At 57.8% G+C, this 16,038-nt stretch overlaps 1 protein-coding gene across 1 annotated transcript in view; it reads left to right on the plus strand.

Moving 5' to 3' along the window:
- The first annotated feature begins 3,684 nt into the window (after positions 1 to 3,684).
- The window catches only part of LOC111157061 (NudC domain containing 3), a 58,236-nt gene continuing 45,882 nt past the window's right edge, over positions 3,685 to 16,038 (plus strand). The window contains exons 1-2 of the mRNA XM_022518278.1: positions 3,685 to 4,010; positions 8,573 to 8,874. Coding sequence (XP_022373986.1) covers positions 3,819 to 4,010; positions 8,573 to 8,874 — 494 coding nt within the window. The 5' untranslated portion in view covers positions 3,685 to 3,818. The remainder of the gene's footprint in view (positions 4,011 to 8,572; positions 8,875 to 16,038) is intronic.

Raw genomic sequence — 16,038 nt, forward strand, 5'->3', positions numbered from 1 at the left:
CACTTGCTCTTGGTGGGGAAGGGTAGGATTATGGATGATTATCATTTTTTAAAAAGATTTAATTTATTTATTTGACAGAGATCACAAGTAGGCAGAGAGGCAGGCAGAGACAGAGAGAGAAGCAGGCTCCCCGCTGAGCAGAGAGCCTGATGCGGGGCTCGATCCCAGGACCCCGAGACCAGGACCTGAACCGAAGGCAGAGGCTTAACCCACTGAGCCACCCAGGCACCCCTGATTATCATTTTTTAAAATACAGTTTTTGAAAGCAAACTTAAAATTTTTTAAAAAAGATTTTATTTATTTATTTGACAGACAGAGATCACAAGTAGGCAGAGAGGCAGACAGAGAGAGAGAGGAAGAAGCAGGCTCCCGGCTGAGCAGAGAGCCCGATGCGGGGCTCGATCCCAGGACCCTGAGATCATGACCTGAGCCGAAGGCAGAGGCTTTAAGAGGCCCACTGAGCCACCCAGGCACCCCGCAAACTTAAAATTTTTAAAATAGTTTTCGATTTACAGAAAAATTGCAAAGATAGTACAGAGAGTTCCTATAGGTCTCACACCCATTTTACCTTATTAATATATCATATTAGTGTAGTACCTTTATCAGTGCACAATTCATAAACCAGTATTAATAACGGCTAAGCCTACCTGGTGTCCCTCTTTCTGCCCCAGGATCCCACGCAGGACAGCACATGACATTTACTTGTTATGTCTACTTAGGCTCTTGGCTGTGACAGTTTGTCAGACTTTCCTTGTTTGTGATGACCTTGACCATTAAGGAGCACTGGTCAGGAGTTTGGTAGAATGTCCCTCAAACGGGGCTTGTCTGGCGTTTTTCTCCTAATTAGACTGAAGTTATAGTCTTTGGCTGAGAGACCACAGAGGTGGCGTGCCCTTCTCAGCAGATCATATGAAGGGTGCCTGGTATCCCTGTGCCTTCCCACTGCTGGCATTGACTCTCGTCACCTGGCCGAGGTCGTGTCCGTCAGGCATCTCGGTACAGTTACCCTTCCCCCTTCCATGCTGGTTTTATGGTGCTATTTGGAGGGAAGTCGCTGTGCACAGCCTACACTCAGGGAGAGGGGTGTTATGGTCCATGCCCCGGAGAGCAGAGTACTTACATAAACTATTTGGAATTCTTCCTGACAGGAACATTGTCTGTTTCCTCCCATAGGTGTATCGTTCAGTGTGATATATACTGTGTGGACTCACGGGTATTCATTTTGGGGGGGGGGTCTCTCTGTGGGCTCCTACGTCCCTTTGCCATAACCCCATCATGGATGGTTTTCCCTTTTTCCTTGCTGCCTGGCGCGACTAGCAAGTTGGTCCAGGTTCAGCTCGTATACTTTCTGTCCCAGTCCCAGAATCAGCCATTTCTCCAGGGAGTCTTGGCCCTTTGGTTGGAGATGGGATTCGAACCCAGGATCTGGTGCTCTGTGTGCACTTTGCTGCTGGGGCATTGTTGCTCATTGTTGCTCAGTCGAGAGAGCAATGAAATATGTGTGTGTAAACTGACACATGTATGTGCCCATTTCTATAAATATTTCTACCTGCAGCCATCTGTAGCTAGACAAAGCTAAACTTGGTTCATGCTAATGCCTCCAGCTCTAATTCACCGTCACATAAATCATTCTAGCCTCCTCCTGGCTTCTCCGTGAGCTCCCACGCCAGCAGTGAGAAGCCTCAGTCCACCACACGCACAATCTGCTTCATTGTTCACCTCCGCTGTACATGGGTCATGTTTTTAGAGATGACAGCCTACACCCCCCTGGGAAACAACTTTAGGGTGAAGAGTCTCTTTTTAGCTCCCTTGGCCTTTAGCCTGAGACTTCGCTCATTTCCAGAGGTACTTAGGTCAGCATCTTTTTCTCCCAGCCTTGTCAGTTGAGTGTGCTTCATACATCTGTGATGCGACAGTCTGCATTCTGACCTGGTGTTAGGAAATCATGCCTGTAAGAGATCCAGTCAAGGTTCAGGACAGACCGATGGGTGTTAATGTGACAATTAGCAAACATTGGTGTTTCAGATTCCATATTACCACTGTTAAGAAACTACCCCTGTGCAATTTTGATTTCAAAAAATGCTTTTATTTGAAAAGACAATGAAAATGCTCCTTTCCGGGCGCCTGGGTGGCTCAGTGGGTTAAGCCGCTGCCTTCGGCTCAGGTCATGATCCCAGGGTCCTGGGATCGAGTCCCGCATCAGGCTCGCTGCTCAGCAGGGAGCCTGCTTCCCTTCCTCTCTCTCTGCCTGCTTCTCTGCCTACTTGTGATCTCTCTCTGTCAAATAAATAAATAAAAATCTTTAAAAAAATAAAAAATAAAATTAAAAAAAAAAGATCTTAAAAAAAAAGAAAAGAAAATGCTCCTTTCCTTTCCTACTACAATCTATGTAAGATGCGATTTCTTCATGTATTTCCATCAAAACAACATATTGCAATGCAGTGAATGCAAAAGTTCCGAGAATCTTGTTGCCTTCGATGAAGCCTGAGATTAAAGGGATTTGTGAAAATGTAAAACCATACTACACTTCTCAGTAATCCTAATTGTTCGAAGAATATTATTCCTTCATAAAAATGTTAGCATGTCATGTGCTTTTTGTGGTTATTTAAAAACGAATAAAGATTTAAAATTTGTCAGTTTTAATATCTGAGGTGGTACCTATCTATAATAATGAGACACAAAGAAGGTCTTTGGGGTCTTCAATAAATGTTAAGAGTGTAAATGACTCCGAGAAGTTTCAGAATCACTGCCCGAGGGCAATTCTCCTGGTTCTGGCTGTATTTGCAATTAATTAGAGCCCGCAGGATATGAAGATGCACGTTCATTTGTAGATTTTAGTACAGTGGAGATGCAAAGCGTTTCTGTCCGCAGGAGTAGCTAAGCCACGGTCGCGTCCTCCCGCGGGCCACGGCGGGTCACGGTCGCGTCCTCCCGCGGGCCGCGGCGGGCCACGGTCGCGTCCTCCCGCGGGCCGCGGCGGGCCACGGTCGCGTCCTCCCGCGGGCCACGGCCAGCTTTGCGCCCAAGCTGACGATGTCGCTGTTTCTCAAAGCGCTCATAAATGCCCAGCTCCTGCTCACGCTCCTGGAACCAGTCCTACCCTGCGCTACTTCCCGCAGGGTTCGGCCGTCGGAGGGCATCCCCGGCAGGTGCTCGTCCCGCGTCTGACCGGCGTCGCGGTCGGAGCTCGCCGAGGCCGCACTCGGGCGTACCGAGGACTCGGGGTCCGGCGCAGACGACGCGCCCCCGAGGGCGCGCCACACAGCGTGCGTACGGGTATCGCACGACGAGGGCACGGCAGTGTGCGCGCCGCTCCGAGCTCCCTCCACGGGGCACTCGCGTACGCTCGTCTCCACGCGCTCACTCCTGGCGCTTCTAACGCCACACGCGCGCGGCGGGGACTCGGACCGCCCGGGACCCGCTCTCTCCCCGGAGAGGGGCGGTGCCCCTCCCACCACGTGACAACACCGGTCTCACGTGACGCGGCCCGAGCCACACCCCTTCCGCCCGTTTGCAGCATGGCCGCTAGGCGCTCTCGGTCCCGCCATTCCGGGCCTTCTCGCGCCTAGGAGCCACTTCGGGGCTCGCGTATGGTTCTCCGCGAGGCTGCCCCGGAAGGCCGGCCGGGCGGCGGGGGCGGGGCTCTCGGCGGGGACGCCTGGTGCGCCGCGGCCGGGCCCGACGAGCTGGGGGCCGGGCGGGCGCGGACCGGAAGTGGCGCCGGCGGCGGAGCCGTTACCGCAGCGTGCCGGAAGTGGCCGTGGGCCGGCGTCCGGGCCGCGCCCGCAGTGAGCAGAGTCTCCGCGGCCGGCGACGCCATGGAGCCCGGGGCGGCCGAGCTGTACGACCAGGCCCTGCTGGGCATCCTGCAGCACGTGGGCAACGTCCAGGACTTCCTGCGCGTGCTCTTCGGCTTCCTCTACCGCAAGACCGACTTCTACCGGCTGCTGCGCCACCCGTCCGACCGCATGGGCTTCCCGCCCGGCGCGGCGCAGGCCCTGGTGCTGCAGGTAGCGCGCCGCGGGCGGCCTGGAGGGGGGAGCCCCCCCCCCCGCTCCCGGCCTCGGTTCCCCTCGGGCGCTTCCCCGGCCCCGCCCCCCGCGTCCGCGATCTCGCCGGGACGCCGCTGGGCGCGGGAGTTGCTGCGTGCGGGAGCCGAGCGCCCGGCGCGCTGGGGTCGGGTGTGGGCGGGAGCGGTCGCGGGGCGGGGAGGCCGGGGGTCCGGCTGCCGCGCGGGCCCGGGTCGCCTCCGCGCTGGGCACCGGGCCCGGGGCGGGGCTGGCGCGGGAGCAGGTGTTACCGACCGAGCTTGTGTCGTCCGCCGAGCACCGGGCCCGGGGCCGGGCTCTGACTGGGACGCGCTCGCCGCCGTCCGGGCGGTGACAGAGCCGTGTGGGGCCGCCCGGGGCCAGAGCCCTTGCCGGGAACGGGGCAGGCGGCGGTTCGGAAGTCAGAGGACCGTCTTGCGGGGCAGGCGGGGTGCAGCTGCCGGCGGCCCCGCAGAGGAGGGAGCTGCTGCCGGCGCCTCCCACAGCTCCCGCGGCGCTTTGCGGTTTGCGGGGCGCTGGCAGATGGTGCTCCTGGAGTCCCCAAGCCGCGCGCGGCCGGCTCTCCTGCTCCGCGGTGCGCGTGTGGAGAGCAGAAGCTGGGTGTCGCGGGGCCCGCCAGAAAGGCCCCTCCGTCCTGGTGCTCCAGCGGCCCAGCGCCAGCCGAGTGGCGGGAAGGCTGCGGGATGGCTTCTCAAAGGCTTTGAGGGAGGTGCGGGTGGAAGAGCCGCGGTCCGGTGAGGGTGGCCGCCGAGGTGTCTGTCCAGCGGGCTCAGGTGATCTCACCGCACTCCTCCTGGAGCTGGCCCCGGGGCCTCGCGGTCGCCTTCCGGCTCCTTCCGCGCTCTTACTCGGTCCACTGCAGGGTGGGAGAGCCTCCGAGGCTTGCAGGAAGGGTGTTTGCTGAGCACCTGGGGGGCAGCCCTTGCCGTCTTAGCTGTTCCTCTGTTTAATCCCACGGGGCGGAAGGTTGGTTTTTGCCCTTGTTTGACGGTGATGTGGTCGCAGTGTAGGGTAGACCCGTTTGCGCGCCTCAGACAGGGAGGGTGAGTGGGAGATGGTCTGTGGTTGCAAACCCGGGTGACGGGAGTAAGGACAGTGCGGTCGCTGAACTGGCCCTGCGTTGAGGGCGAGAAGCTTAGTTTTAGACAAGTCCGAACTGCAGACAGAAGTCCCCGCGCTGGCGCTGTTGGAAGCGCAGGACAGGGTGTAGAGGAGATGAGGAGCCAGAGTGGTGTGAGGGGAGGAAGAGCTGACCGTGGAGGGCAGCACCTTGCGGGACGACCCCAGTGGAGGGACGGGAGACGCGGGAGGCTGCGCGTGCGGTTGGGGGTGAAGGGAGTGGGCAGAGCGGAAGGTTCCGTAGAAGCCCAGGGGCCGCTTCCCAGCGTTTCTGCAGTTGGCTTCCAGCAGTCTGCGGTGCCGGAGGGCCTTTGAGAAGGCAGGTGTGCCCGGGTCTTTGTCAGGCCGCTGAGGCCCGTCCTGAGCTGCTGGTCTCCGCCGGGCGCCCCGCGCTCGTCCTGGGTCCAGCCTGAGATGCCGGTGAGCCTGTTGCCCGAGCCTCAGGAAGGCCGGCTCCTCCTGGGCCTCGCTGAGCCTGCGGGGAGAGAGGGGCTGGCGGGAGGCCACCGCTGTCTGCGCCCTCCCCATGTGCTGCGCTTGCAGAGCGCGGCCGGCCGGGCGGGGCGGTGGTAGGCTGGATGAGTGTGGAGGCGCAGCGTGGGCAGAGGCCGCGGACTCCGCGAGGAGCGTCGGGCCCTGCGTCCCGGAGGTCCCGGGGCTGAGGGGACAGTCCTTGCTGTCGGTTCTTTACGTGGAGTCAGGGGAGTCAAGGGCTGGGACGTCAGGAGGGTGAGTGGCTCTGAGGACGCAGTCAGGTGTCCCCAACACGGCGTGAGAGGTGCGGCCAGGGCTCGGGTTCCCGGACGGAGTAGAAACGGGTCTGGGGTCGATGCCTGGTCTCCGCCTTCGCACCGCCGTGTCTCCCTCCGCGCGCGTGGCCTTCCGCGGAGCGCGGCTTGCACGACTGCGCGCTTGCTCCTTCGCTGGCAGCCCTCCGGCGAGTCCCTTAGCTTCTCTGGGCGTAGTTCTTCCTCGTCTTCGAAGCGCCAGTGCTGCCTGCCTTCCTCCCTGCATCTCCTGACGGCTGTGAGAGAGGGTGAAAGCGCGCGGTGTAGCTCCGTGGTAGCGACCTTCCGGTTTGTCTTCCTGCTGGTGCAGGCAGCGGGCCCGTTTGACCGACAGGCGCATTCTGGCCGCTTCGAACGGGCCCTCCCGACCTGCCAGCGCTTTCTGAGAGCAGCTTCACGTTCAGGGCCCAGCGGAGGGGCAGGTCCAGGGTTCCCGAGCGCCTTGCGTCTCGACGGCCCTTCCTGCTGGCAGCGTCTCCACAGAGGGGCCCTTTGCTGTGTCCACGAACCCGCCCGCATTCCACCCCGGACACCCGCGCCTTAGTCGGCATTAGGGTTCAGTGTTAGTGCAGCTCATTTTCCGGGGTTTGGACGAACACCTAAACACAGCTGTCCGCCACACGGGGTCCGTTCGCTGCCGGAGAAATCGCCCGTGCTCCCTGCTCATTCCTCCCTCCGCCCGGCCCCGGCAACCGCCGATCTTCAGCGTGTCTGTAGTTTTGCCTTTTCCAGAATATCCTGGGATTGGAATCATGAAGAACATGTATAGGCTTTTCTGATTGGCTTCTTTGACTTAGTGGCATGATTTCAGTTTCCTTTAGGTCTTTTCATGGCGTGATCGCTCGTTTCTTTTTGGTGCGGAGTGATAAGGATGCCGTGGTCGGGACGGACGGCTCGCCCGCTGGCAGACAGCTCAGTCGCTTCCATGGCATTTAGGAGCGGCGCTGCTGCGGTACCCGGGGCAGGTTTCTGTACGGATGTGTCTTCAGCTCCGCTGGGTGGGTAGCAGGGGGCAGGCTTGCTGAATGGACTGGAACAGTCCCCCGCCCCCCCACGCAGCCCCTCAAGGAGGCTCTCCCAGCCTTCCCTTCTCCAGCTCCGGCAGACGGCCCTACCTCTCAGCGCCGCAGCCTGCCCCCGGTAGTCTGCTGGCCAGCGTGAGCTTTCCTTCGGGGTCTGCACACAGTCCTTCCTCACAAGGAACTTCCGTAGGTTTCCAGGACTGGAGTGGGCGTCTGCGCGCTCGTCCTCCTCATGGCCCCTCCCGTTGGTGCTGCTGCGAGAGGGTCTGTGCGGTGAAAGGTGCACACAGAACGCGTGTTTCCCGTGTCCTTTGTGGGTGGAGAGTCCCAGGGGGTGTATGGATGTCACTGTGTCCCGGGGAGGGCTGGTCCTCACACCGCAATGTCGAGTTCTTAGAGGGTGGGATTTTTTTGTGTTCCTCGCTCATCGTAGGCACATGCGGTGGTTTCTGGAATTGATTGCCACGTTCTCTTTCTTTCTTTTATTTTCTTTTATTTTATTTTATTTTAAAGATTTTTATTTATTTATTTGACAGACAGAGATCACAAGTAGGCAGAGAGGCAGGCAGACAGTGAGAGGAGGAAGCAGGCTCCCTGTGGAGCAGAGAACTCGATGCGGGGCTCCATCCCAGGACTCTGGGATCATGACCTGAGCAGAAGGCAGAGGCTTTAACCCACTGAGCCACCCAGGCACCCCTCTTTCTTTCTTTTTTAAAGATTACATATTTATTGGGCGCCTGGGTGGCTCAGTGGGTTAAGCTGCTGCCTTCGGCTCGGGTCATGATCTCAGGGTCCTGGGATCGAGTCCCGCATCGGGCTCTCTGCTCGGCAGGGAGCCTGCTTCCCTCTCTCTCTCTGCCTGCCTCTCTGTCTACTTGTGGTCTCTCTCTGTCAAAAAAATAAAAATAAAATCTTTAAAAAAAAAAAAAAAGATTACATATTTATTTGTGAGACACACTGAGCACAAGCAGGGGGAGGGGTAAAAGCAGAGGGAGAAGCAGGCTCTGAGCAGGGAGCCCGACGCAGGGCTGGAGCCCAGGACCCCGGGATCCTGACCTGAGCCGAAGGTAGAGGTTTTGCCAGCTGAGCCCCCAGGCGCCCCCACTGCCAGGTTTTCTGAGAGCCACACCTCCTGTGCCGTGTGGGGAGGCAGTGGCAGCTTGGTCATGCTGCTGACACTTTGTGTTCAACTCGATTCCCGTCTTCTCTTCTCGAGTTTGAATTGCTGGCACCTTTGCAGCTCTTGGTACCGGGACGGTGTGTTCTTTCCCTGGCAGATGAGTCTTGCTGGGCACTATGACAGAAAGGACAGGGAGGCCACGTGGTGGCACCTCCTCTAGACCCCAGCGTCCGGCTCGTGGTGCGTGGATACCGTGGCTTGCAGGGTTTCGCTTCTGTTGCTCTCGCAACGCCTGTCAGAGATTGCTTTGCGGCGGCTCCTGGTCAGGTTGAAGCGTCTGTGTTTTGCTCGTGGGAACGCATCAGTTTCCTGTTCGGTCGCTCTGTTCTGAGCCAGAGTTCGGTACCTTTCTGCGGCACGCGTGGTTTGGCCCTGGGCAGGCGGACTCATTGCTGGGTTGCTGTTTGGTTCTAGGTGTTCACAGCCTTCGAGCACATGGCCCGGCAGGACGACGAGAAGAGGAGGAAGGAGCTGGAGGAGAAGGCCAGGAGAAAGGAGGCCGAGGAGGCCGTGGTGGCGGCTGCTGAGCAGGAGCCAGTCCCGGCCCCGGGACAGGAGGTGGAGGTCGGCCCCGGGGCAGACTCAGGCGGGCCTCTGGGCCCACTGGGCCCACGGGGTGCGGGGCTGGAGGTGGCCCCCAGCTCGGAGGAGGCGCAGCCACCAGGAGCTCAGGCGGGGGCCGCGGGACTTCCGGAGGATGCCCCGGCTCTTCCCAGGTAAGAGTTTCTCCTTCACAGCTGGTTGCTCTCGCGCTCGGTTTCTGCTGGCTTCGGGCGTCCGCGGTGCCCCACCCACTCTGTCTCCGCGTTTATGGCACAAACGGTGCTTTGGTTCCATGGGGCGGGAGGTCACTTGGCTGTCATCTTTTTTTCCTCCCTCGATGGCAAAGTAATGAGCTGCCTGTCATACGGCCAGTTCAGAGCCGGGGTGAGCGAGAGCGCGGATGCCCAGACGCTCTCCCTGCGACCTGCCCGCCGTGTGCGGCTGGGGCTCGGGGGCTCGGCTCCGTTCTTCTCAAGGGCGCGCTGCTGGGCTGTGGGCCCCGGACCTTCAGGTGGGATGGGGGACTGCCCCTTGGAGACTGCCACTCGGTAAACGGACTCCTTGGCACGCAGCGTTCCCTGTGGCTCAGTTTTCACCTCTGTAAAGCGAAGGTGAGCTTGCCGGCCCCTGCCTCAGGCTGCTGCGGCAGGCCGTGCGCCCAGGGTGGGTCTGTGAGCCCGGGGCCCTGTGGCTGGGGCTTGGCAGCTGCTGGCTCACCTTGCATCCGGCCCTGCGGGGCTCCTGCCTCCCGGTGCCACGCCCGGTCCTTCGCTGCCCCACGTGGGCGCGAAGATCTGCTTCCTCCCGTGTGCGAGCTGTGGCGGTGTCTGAAAGGCAGCCGGATGCTGTCAGCCTGCTCCGTTCTGGCACAGTCCGCCGTCTTCCTGCTCCCGCCGTGGTCCCTCCTCTGGCCTGGCTTCCCTGCAGTTCTCTGCTTGCTCTCTGACCTGCTTTAGTGTCTCTGTGGTTCCTAGACAATGAGGCAAAGCCGACAAGCTGCAGGTCGTAAAACGCAGGGGGGCTGGGATACACTTTGTGATGCTGATGTGGGGCAGGAGTGCAGAGGCGGAAAGGCCAGGCCGAACAGTGCGGCTCAGAGACTGCAGGGGTCGTGTGCGCAAACCCGGCTGGTGCAGAAGAGTGGGGCTTGGATATGGAGCTCCGGTCGAGAAGGGGCAAAATAGGGTCTGGGGCCTGGATGTGGGTGGGGTCTGGGTCAGAGGGCAGAGCTCGGATCGTTTCTCGGAGCCCAAAGAGCTCTCTGCGGCATTTCCTGTAGTGTGGTGCAGGTCTGCTGCTGGGCCGTCTTTCAGCTCTGGGTTGTCTGAAAATCCTTATCGGAGGCTCGTTTCTGAGTGCTTGCCGTCTGTAGGGTTCCTGACAGGTGCTTCTTTTTCAGCACTTTAAAGAATGTCATGCCCTATTCTGCTGTCTTCTGATAAGAAGTGAGTGTTCTTTGTTCCCCTCTGCTGGTCCCCGGGTGCTTGTGAGGTACTTATAAGTCTCAGCGATCTGGTGACCACCCGCTTCACGGCGGGGCTCTGAGTTTGTGCCACTGGGGTTTCTGCACTTCGTTCCGCCTCTGTGTTGTGAACCCCCGTCTAAGATGCTGTGTGCCTCCTTGGGAACCTGTTACTGCCCTGTCATCACCTTTATTGTCTTTTCTTCTTCAGTGTCTGATCCTTAGTTAAATTCATCGCTGACTTTATTTCTTTTAAGATGTTTTTTGGCTTTGCATTTCCTGTTGATTCTCTTTTATGGCTTTGATTTGTTACCCTCATTGTTTCTCTTGAAGTTGTTTAATATGTTTATAATAGCTTTTTATAGTCTTTGTCTGCTAATTCCTAATTATCTGCTAATTCCTAATTCCTGCTAATTTCTGTAATGTTTTGTTGGCGGTTTTCTCCTGATTTTGGGTCGTATTTTCCTTCTCCTTTACATATCTGGTAATTGTTTTTTAAAGGTTTTATTAATGTGAGAGAACCAGAACGCATGTGCAGGTGAGGGGGGGAGAAGAGAGAGGAGCTCAGGCAGACTCTGTGCTGAGCGTAGATCCCTCGATCTCAGGCTTGATCTCAGGACCCCGAAATCACAACCTGAGCTGAAATCAGGAGTCAGACACTTAACTGACTGAGCTACCCAGGCGCCCCATATCTGGTGATTTTTTATAGGATGCCTGCCATTGTGGGTGTTACGTTGCTCCATCTCTGGATTTTGTTTTTTTCCTTTAAAGAGTGTCGAGTTTTGATCTCGAAGGTAGTTACTCGCAGATCAGTACGATCTTTCAGAAGCTTGTTTCTGAGCTTCTTGGGGGTATGTCCAGAGCACCTTTGATTCTACGGCTAGTTCTCCTTGTTCTAGAACATGGCCCTCTTGGGCTCTCCAGAATGTTCTGTTGTTGCTGCTTGAAACAGGAACACCTCCCACCCCTTTGTTAGTTTTGGGGTCATGCGGGCTAGTTCCTCCCGGTTACGTTGCACGTGGGGGCAGTTGACGGCAAAGACTCAGAGACACTGCGCAATTTTCGGAGTTCTCTCTGTGTGTAGCGGCCCTCTTCCAGGGCTCTTTGCATAAAATATTCGAGTACCAGAATGAAGACTGAGCATATACTTACTCACTTTAGCTTTATTTATTCTGGTATTACTCGTTTCAGCAAAATTTTGGAAGAGTGCCACATTTGCATTTGGGGAACAGTTATGGACGTTTATAAACTGTTTTAAAAGCTGACTGATGTGGGGATGTGACGGTCCATTTTCTGTGGCAGCCTGGCCGGGCCCCATCCCTGGGTATCATGGAGACGCTGACCTGGGTGTTGCTGTGAGGATGTTTGCTGGGGGTGCTCAGTGTCCGTGACCTGGTGGCTTCAGGTAAGGGACATCGTCCTAGGTGACTGAATGGGTCTTACCCATCAGTTGAAGGGTGCTGACAGCAGAGCTGGGGCTTCCCTGAAGCAGAAGAAATTGATGCTGTGGAGGCGGCTTCACCCCCTTCCTGGAGAGCTCCGCTGTGGCTTGCCTGTGGATTTGGGCGCGGCCCAGCTGGCCGCCATGGCTGCCTGAGCCTGTCCCTGGCATAACTTTCTGAACGTGTGTGTGGGGGTCCTGCTGGTTCTGTCTCTGGGTGAACCCTGATGTTCGCAGATACTCTTGTCCTGGAATGTTGTATGACAACAGCAGTTTTCAGAGTGGTAATAAATTTGAAAACGTTTGAGGTTGTAGACATGCAGAGGAGAAGGCTGGCAGAAGATCAGTGACGAGCAGTGGCTGTTAGGGACTGGTGGATTTGGGTCTCATTGTCCTCTGTGCCCTAATTTTCCTGCAGTGAACATACATTTTGTTTTATTAAATTTTTTTTGCATTTTGTTTTATTTTATTTATTATTATTTTAAAAATATTTTATTTATTTATTAGATCACAAGCAGGCAGAGAGGCAGGCGGAGAAAGAGGAGGAAGCAGGCTCCCCGCTGAGCAGAGAGCCCGATGCGGGGCTTGATCCCAGGACCCTGAGATCATGACCTGAGCCGAAGGCCGAGGCTTCACCCACTGAGCCGCCTGGGCGCCCCCTGTTTTTCTATTCTTGAACCCACAAGTTGTGTCCTGGGCCAGAATGAGAGCGAGTTGCTGGAGTTTTGTGCCTTGTGGGTCCAGCATGGCGGTGGGGCGTGTTCTGGGAGAGCCGGTGCCGCAGGGCCGGCCCTTCCCAGCGCGGGCATCTTCTTGGCCTTCGGGTACACAGTGGCTTCCCATGAACAAGCAGGAAGTCGTGGCCCCCCCATCGTGTTGCAGCGGGCGGGCAGTGTGGAGGACGGTCGGAAGGGCAGTGTGGAAGCCAGCCTTTTTCTCGTTCTCCTTTTAGTGGTACCCCTCGTGCCTCCCGTTGGTGCCAAAGACTGCGTGTCCCATAACCTTAGCGCTCTGCGCTTCCTTTGACAGGGTGACATGAGGTGGGGCTCCGACCTTGGGCGCACGGACGCACGCCTCTTCTGGGCCCCCGTTCAGAAGCCACTTACCCGCGGTCTGGGCCCGAGCTGGCTGACTTCTGCTGCTCCTGTTTGCCACCCCTGCCGGTGGTCCTGCCCCGTCGGCCGGTAGGGTCACATGTGTGCTCCCTGAATCGAACAGAAGGAGCCTGGGCACTGGGGAACGAAGGAAGACAGCACAGGCGCAGGCTCCTGCATCCTCCGCACGCGCGCGTGTCCTTGGCTGTCTGTCGTGTGCGGTGCGTGCTGGGATGCACTTATTAGAACGTGGCAGCTCGTCTCCAGACAGATGGCTCTGTCTGCCCGGGTCCCAGCTGCCTCTGTGGAGTCACCCTGTCCCCCATCCAGGCCTTGCCAGCCACAGATCTGTTTTCTGCCCCAGAGTTGGTGCAGGATACGCTTTCTTTTGTACGTAATTACATACTGATTTTTATAATAAAGCCACATGAATGGTATTTTGGGGGTCACTGAGGGGATGTTTGAGGGAAACTTGAATTGGGTCTTGTTTTCCCATTGCTGTGAATTTCATTCTTTGTCCTGCCCTGCTGTCGTTGTCAGCAAGGATTTTCCAGGGAAAATCGGGAACGGGGCCCGCCCCGCTGCTTCAAGTGCTTGGTTTTGTTCCTTAGAGAGGAGATTGAGTTCTGGCTCACAGAGTTCCTGTGCACACAGGGGGCGGTTGAGAACGTGCCTGTGTCTGCACGGAGTCGTCCACAGCACACATCCCTCTGTCCCAGTGTTTACAGTGGGCTTGACTCCCGCGGTGCTGGGAAGCTTTAGAAACTGTGGCCCAGCACCACTGTACTGTGGAAGGAGACGGGGACAGAAAGCAACAGCATCAGAGGCTTTGGGCCCCTCTCAGAGCTCGGTGGGGCTCCAGTTTTGCGTTTTGTGCCTGCGGTCTTGTTCTGCACAGTGGTGGTGGTGGGGGTGGGCAGGCGGTGGCAGTGGCAAGGGTCCTCCCTGGCCTGGCGTCCCTCCGGCGCCGACTTGCCGTGGTTCCTGCAGCCCCCTCTAGAGGCCGGCAGGTGTCGCTGCCGCTGCCGCAGTGATCCCTGCATTTGCTGGTGCTGGCATGCCGGCAAGAGTCCACAAACGCTGTTGTGCCTTGTCTGGCTTTTGCCTTCATAAGTCACAAACAGAATTCTTTAGAAGAGAAGAAAGAGAAAGAAGAGATAAGCAGAGAGTAAATAATGACGTGGAAATGGTGTCTCCTGGGAGCTGTGCCTGGATGGAGGATGGGTGCTCTGTGCGGCCGAGGTTGCGCGGCCGTGTGCGCGGGGAGCACCGAGGCCGCCCGCCCCCTGCGTGGGAAGAGGTGTCAGGGAACCCCCGGCGTGCTGACCCGCCTCCCGGAGGCCTGGGAGAGCACGCGGTGCTGAGCAGCTGCTCTGGCTTTGGTGACGTGGCCTTCGTGTGCAGCTGCTGGAGGGGCGGGGTTGGGGTGCTGCCTGGGCAGGGATGGCCTGGCTTGGAGGAGAGGTTGCAGCCTTCCTGCTCATACCCTCGGCAGAGGCTCTGTCCTCGTCCTGCTTCTCCGCTGGGTTCGGCTGCCCCCAGAGCCAGGTTCCGCCCTGTTCCTCTGTGCTCCCATCCGTGCCCACCCCTCAGCAGAGCCTTGCAACGCCTCTGTCCCTCCCTTCTCCTGCAGGTCACTGTGCCTTCTCGGAGCCCATGTCTCATCTTGCTGTCCGCTCACGCTGCTTGTTCCCCTGTGTTTCAGCGCTGGGGCCGAGAGCTGCTCTGCCCTGTGTGAGGGGTCTCCCGATGTGTGCTCAGCACCTCTCCCTTGGTTCTGGGGCCTACGTGGCCTTGGGGAGGCTGCCGGGGGAGCAGAAGGTGCAGCTCCCTGCTGGGGTGTCTGCTCCCTGAGAGCTGGGGTCCTTGGGTTTGTTGCTCAGCGGCTCCTTTGCTTGTCGGTCCTGGCCTTTTCAGGCGCCCGTGGCAGGGGGCCCCTTGGCAGAAACACGTGAACATACTTGAGTGGCACCCCTGATGCCCACTGTGTCCTCCGACGAGAGAGGATTGACTGGAGGGCTGTGCAGGGAGCACTCCTCTAGGTCCCGGCTGCTGTTAGCAATGTTACTTCTCTTAAAAACAAGCTGTCCGTTTTTCTTTGTAGTTACGCACAGCGTAGATTATTTGGAACATGAAGATGTGTCTAAAGAATAAGAACATAGCGCTGTTCCCGGTGTTCTGGGAGATTTTCTGGATTTTCTACCTTCTGTGCGTGTGAACGCATGTGTGCCGGTGTACACATGCACACGCAGAAGTTTCTCCAGTCGTGCTACGCTGTGGCTTCTGTTTCGCTGAGTCTCTCCTGCCTCCCTGTTGCTGACTTTGAACCCATGTCGCCCACTGTGGAGGGCTGTGTGCCTTGAGCTCTTGTGCTCACACGGGGGTGTAAGCTGTCATCCCGTATGCAGAGAGCCGTGGACAGAAGCTAGGCCTGGGGGCGGTGTCTGCCGGCCTTCCCTGTGGATTCATTTGTGCCCGCTCAGGGCTGTGCCTGGGTGAGCGGCCTTGGGGTCCGTGTCCTGTGGCCTCCGGGGCAGCAGTCACTGCCTGGCCCTCTGACCCCTCGCTCCGAAACTGCCCCTTCTCTATGAACCTGGGATGCCGAGCCCTCCGCACGATATATCTAGATCCCAAGGCAGGAGATCTGATTTTGGTTGTTCGTTACGAGTACTTATTTCTTTCTAGAAGCTGTGTTTCGTCTTCATTTGCAGTGCGCTGACAGCCGAGAGGCTTCGTTCTTAGAGGAGGCTGGCCTGCACATCTTACGACAGGGACTTCTCTTGACTGTTCTCAGCACTGGAAGTGTCTGGGCGCAACGACTGGGTGCCCTAGTGTGCAGGGTGGAGGCTGCGGGAGCGCATGTGTGCGTCGGGGGGAGGCATGTGGGGAACCTGGGGGCTCGTCCGTCTGAAGGGTGTGTGGAGACGGCGGACCCGGTGTGCTTGCTTTCTACAGGTGAAGAGATCTGCTTAAAATCATGCGGTAGAAGACGGGGTTGGGGGACTCAAGCAAGAGTCCGTGCACGCAGAGGCCTGAACTCGGATGCGTTTGCTTCGTTGTGTTAAGAAAAGTGTGACTGTTAACGGAACTGTCTGACAGATCCTTTTCAGAAGTAAAACAACCGGTTTCTAGTTAAATGTTTTTCTAGAACATTAAAGAATGTAATTTTGGGGGGCGCCTGGGTGGCTCAGTGGGTTAAAGCCTCTGCCTTGGGCTCAGGTCATGATCCCAGGGTCCTGGGATCGAGCCCCGCATCGGGCTCTCTGCTCAGCGGGGAGCCTGCTTCCCCCCCCCCCCGCCTGCCTCTCTGCCGACTTGTGATCTCTCTCTCTCTGTCAAA

Source organism: Enhydra lutris, unplaced genomic scaffold, assembly GCF_002288905.1.
Source record: "Enhydra lutris kenyoni isolate GAN:26980312 unplaced genomic scaffold, ASM228890v2 scaffoldscaffold51, whole genome shotgun sequence".
NCBI lineage: Eukaryota > Metazoa > Chordata > Mammalia > Carnivora > Mustelidae > Enhydra > Enhydra lutris.